Source organism: Sinocyclocheilus rhinocerous, unplaced genomic scaffold, assembly GCF_001515625.1.
Source record: "Sinocyclocheilus rhinocerous isolate Xijiao unplaced genomic scaffold, SAMN03320098_v1.1 scaffold444, whole genome shotgun sequence".
Classification (NCBI taxonomy): domain Eukaryota; kingdom Metazoa; phylum Chordata; class Actinopteri; order Cypriniformes; family Cyprinidae; genus Sinocyclocheilus; species Sinocyclocheilus rhinocerous.
Window position 1 is genome coordinate 785896 of NW_015645540.1, and position 5154 is coordinate 791049.

General features: G+C 35.5%; 1 protein-coding gene across 1 annotated transcript in view; it reads right to left on the reverse strand.

The window, feature by feature from the left end:
- Positions 1-3766: 3766 nt before the first annotated feature.
- Positions 3767-5154, reverse strand: part of LOC107706283 (leucine-rich repeat-containing protein 16B-like) — a 66220-nt gene continuing 64832 nt past the window's right edge. The window contains exons 38-40 of the mRNA XM_016509962.1: positions 4952-5026; positions 4705-4812; positions 3767-4420 (exon numbers count right to left, since the gene is read on the reverse strand). Coding sequence (XP_016365448.1) covers positions 4380-4420; positions 4705-4812; positions 4952-5026 — 224 coding nt within the window. The 3' untranslated portion in view covers positions 3767-4379. The remainder of the gene's footprint in view (positions 4421-4704; positions 4813-4951; positions 5027-5154) is intronic.

Consider the following 5154-nt stretch of genomic DNA (forward strand, 5'->3'; position numbering starts at 1 on the left):
TTATGAGGCAGCGTTGAAAGGGCTGAGAGAGTGAAACAGGGAGCTAATTTACATATATAAATACTTCATGATGCTCCTTGGCCTCCTACTAACACCAAAACACCACACACACAAACACAAAAAATGAAGAATATGAACACTCTCTCCTACACACTCTGACAGACTCATAATTATGACTTGAAACTGAGAAAATGTGTAATAAGTCGGTAAAGTTTCATGATTAGTTGGGAAAGTTTGAGGCACAAGATACATGAATTGTTTACCTCTTTCTTGTCTCATAAACTTAAATCAACTTTTAAAAGCTGATCTTCCGGTCTGTACTGGTTTCGCATGATTGCAGCCATCTGCTTGAGTTACTCACTTTTTTCACGGTTCAATTTGAACCACTTGAGTGTGTGTCAGAATGTGTGAAAGTTATGAGAAAGAATTTGTGATTTTCAACTAGGGTAGTTGATTTTTGTGTGTGTATTGTGCACTTACACAACAGTACCATGGTATTATCACGTTTGGCATGCTAAATGCTCTGGAGTGACAGCTATATTTAACATGTTTACTATAGTTAATGTGTGATATATATGATATATTTTACTATCGTAATCTTAAAATACCATGAAATCTGATACTAGTATGTTTACATGTGCAGTTATAATCGAACTAGCTGGGTTTTCTTTCTTTCTTCTTTTTTTAGTAGTAAAAATATGCGTATTCGAATATTTGCAGAAATAAAAATTATGGCGCATCACGTTCTTGCTTACCACGACAGCGTGTTGTGTAATGCATTAATGAATGTAATTAACAGATAATAAATTTGTATATTTGGTCCACACACAGCCCTTTGTTCCCTAATTGAGTCACATCATTTATGCAGCTGCCTTTAACGTCACTTCATTTACAGCCTCCCCCACTGCTGGTGTGAGTGTGTGTAGGTGCGTTGGTGTGCGTTAGAGAGGCCATTAATGAAATGATTTATGTATATTCTTACAACCCCCTGTGACTTGGCATGATTGTGTGAACCTGTGTGCTTTGCTAATGCATGTAAGACATATGAATGTAATGACTTATTATTGTCGCGCTTACATTTTAAACATAAGACAGATTGCTCCTTTGATCTGTGATGTTCCCCCATAGCAATCTGAATAGGTGAATATGAGTGTGTGTGTGTGTGTGTGTGATGGTGTGACGAGTTTGGAGCATGTCATCCACAGATGTTGGAAGTATGATTGGAAGTTTTTCTTGACAAACCTGGTCTGTTTAGTTTGAACTGTATTACACTGCCATTTTCATGCAGCACCCAGATAATAGAGCATCAGTCTTTACTGATCTGGTATTTTATTATAAATGTAGTATTTTCTCAGTACTTAGAACCAATCCATAAAACAATGCATCAATACAATGGGCAATCTGAGACTTTTCATATAAAAAAGACGTTCAAGCTCCAATGCCTGCCTATTAGAAATAAAATCATAAATGAGATCTCAATTATCTCTCCTAGACGGCAAATTGAGACTTCTGCTCCTTAGATGCTTTCATAAGAAAAAGATCCTTGAAATCTCATTTGTTGCCTGTAGAGTTTCAGAGATCTCAACGATACCTCAAACTGTGCTTGGATTTCCTTTAATTTTCATAGTCTGCATTCAAAAGTCTGATATATTAAATATATAATTAATATATATTATATAATATATATTAAATATTAACTCAAACATTTCTCAACAAATTCTTCAGACATATATATATATATACAGTGGGTACGGAAAGTATTCAGACCCCCTTACATTTTTCACTCTTTGTTATATTGCAGCCATTTGCTAAAATCATTTAAGTTAATTTTTTTTCCTCATTAATGTACACACAGCACCCCATATTGACAGACAAACACAGAATTGTTGACATCTTTGCAGATTTATTAAAAAAGAAAAACAGAAATATCACATGGTCCTAAGTATTCACCCCCTTTGCTGTGACACTCATATATTTAAATCAGGTGCTGCCCATTTCTTCTGATCATCCTTGAGACGGTTCTACACCTTCATTTGAGTCCAACTGTGTTTGATTATACTGATTGGACTTGATTGTGCTGTGTGTACATTAATGAGGGAAAAAAATTAACTTAAATGATTTTAGCAAATGGCTGCAATATAACAAAGAGTGAAAAATTTAAGGGGGTCTGAATACTTTCCGTACCCACTGTATATATGTTACATGTTATAGCTCTGTTCTCTTACTGTATATCAGGTATCGTCTCATGCTTGTTTTCCTATAGAATTTTAGGAGAAACCTCTGAGACAAAGTTGATACCCAAAATATAAGCAAGAGCTCTATTGAGTCCACTGAGCATGAAGGAGCTCCACTGAGCAATACAAGTTTGCTTTGGGTGAAATTAAAGTTTTACTGTGTTGCTAATGCAATTTTCTTTTAAGACAGTCAAATAAGTAATTGAAATATCTATACTAAATATTGAGATAATGACTGATTGGTTGTACATGATCCAGTTCAATATACAGCCATTTACCAAATAGTTCAATAAATGCACATGAATTAATCATCTCAGATGAAATGATTTGATAATGTGAGGCCACAGAGTAAAAAAAAAACACATTAACAAGCACATTGTAGAGGAATAGTTGGCTGGGACAATGGTCAAATATACAGTTTAGATCTCATTAATTAAAAATATTTGACCATAGAATGCAACAACTGACCAGTAAGAATCAAGTATTCCAGAGAGAAGAAAATATTCATACCTTCTCATAATTGCAACTGATAGTGATTTCTAACGTAAAATTTGCCTTCAAAGAGGTAATTTAGCGAAATAAAAAGCCTCATGATGTGATATGGTGGAATAAATAGACCATTCTCTTTAGAGACAGTTTCTCACAGATATTTAAGCAGCAGTCGCAGGCAATAAATTCCTTAATCTCTGTTTGAAAATTACTCTTCCATTGCAAGGAGATGTTTGCTTGGCTTTGGGCTTCTACTGCCCTCCTGTGTCATTAAAAGGCAATAAGAAACCCGTTATGAGAAGTGGCATCTGGTTTCCACTTCTGTTTAACCTTCACTTGACTGAAAAACGGCTTTGAAATGCCATGCAGTATAATTGTTAAACTGCTAGTAATTGATCCATATACTGTTAATGATATATATATATTTTTTAATTCACCTCCAAGGCAATGTCAGTCTGTCCATAAAGATGATTTTAGTCAGGTTTCCTGTTTCAAAAATATATACCAAAACACACCATGGTATTACCACGTGACATACTATGTTAATACCATGTTATTTCCGAAGGATCATGTGACACTGGATGGTTTAAAATACATAAAAATAAAATATTTACTGTATTTTTTTTAATCAAGCATAAGAGACATTTAAAAAATATTAATAAAAAAAATCTTACTGTCCCCCAAACGTTTTATGACTTTTTTAATATAAAAAACTACTGTGGTATTACCACGAGGTGTTTAACACATACAGTACAATGGTAATACCATGACATTATATGAAGTACCTTGGAGTATCATGTAAATCTGGTGGTATTACCATGGTGTTTTTGACATGTTACCCTGTTAATACAATACTTGTAACATGATATTCTTGAAGTATCTTGTAGTATTATGTAAATATGCAATTTGGTAAATATTCATTAATATAGTAATAAAGTGTCATGGTATTGTTATCTGTCTAGGAAAGGCTAGTCACTGAGTAAAAAAGAACAACAGTAACTGTAATATTCAGTTTTTATTCAATCACATTTAGTAGAAAATAAAGCTCATTTAGGGCCAGCAAACTCTTAAACATTTATCCAGTTGCATAAACAATGCCTGATTAAGACAACAGTAATACTGCTAATGATATTGATCGAGTAGACAGAAAATGATAAGAATAAGTTAGTCGCACACTACAAAACTTCACGTGGGTAATGCCGGACATAAGAGGGAGAGGTACATCCACTGAACCGAACGAGAATTCAAGCAATGATTAGTGCAAATATTGGTTCTGTTTATATATTATACTTTACAAAATATCATTCTATGATTTTAAAGATAAATAGCAAAAAGTTCCTTTATGTCAAAGATTGTCAGAAAACTCAGAGGGAGAGAGACGGAGAGAGAGTGAAATAAAGGAATCGTAGTTAAGTGCAGAAGGTTGAGAATGATGGTTAAGTAAAAGCAGGAGGGGATGCAAAACAACTCACTTGAGTAAGCAAGAATATGCTGAATATGTGTGTGTAAAATGACTATGAAATTGTCTGAGAGCCGAAAGCAAGAGTCTTTATGAATTCATCAAGGTGCAAATTCATCTGATCATATCTCTCCCTCTCTCTCCTCTCAGCATCACAATGACTCTCTGCTTTCACAGAGCTTTGGCTCAAATGGTTGTCATGATGCTTCAGCATTGCTTGGCTCCGAACTCTGATGACCTGCAGAGATAAACAGAGGAATAGAGAGAGAGAGAGAAAAAGAAGTGAATGATGGCCTACTTACGTAACCCGTTTACTAATCTGGCTTTGTTAAAGGTCAACCTAGAGCCATCTGTCTGTGGACACACAAACACGGACAGGTGCACGCTCGCACACTCACGATACATACACATGTAATACTGGAAAGATTTCCTATAATTACTGGAGCACTTTCCAGTCAGGCTATCCAATAAAACTGCTGGACGCTTCCAAGCAGCACATACACACACAAAACAGCACAGTACCAGGGAAATCCAAGGACTTATTTCGTTTCAGAGGGAGTCTAGGTTTTTTCACAGGGGGTTTGCGATCTGAGGATCTCTCCAGATCACAGTGGGCATCCTGCTCCATTCCTAGGGGATGAATACAGGGGGCACACAGAGGGAGGGATAGGATCACACAAGTAAGGATGAGTTGATGAAAGCATGCTAGAGCAGTATATGGTGAATGTGGACCCTCCTTGCATGCTCAAAATGGATTTGAAGTTTGTACCTGTGTCACACGAGTTTGCTTTCCTGTTTCGATGTGGTTTCATGGGACCTCCAGGGCTGCTTTTGACTTCATCACCTGAGCCAAAACAAACATCATATATTCTCTACATCAGGGTTTTTTAAAACTTGGAAGTCACAAAAAAAGTGAAAATTTACAATCCAATCACTTAATATTATACTCAGTTACATAAGTGTAACATAAGT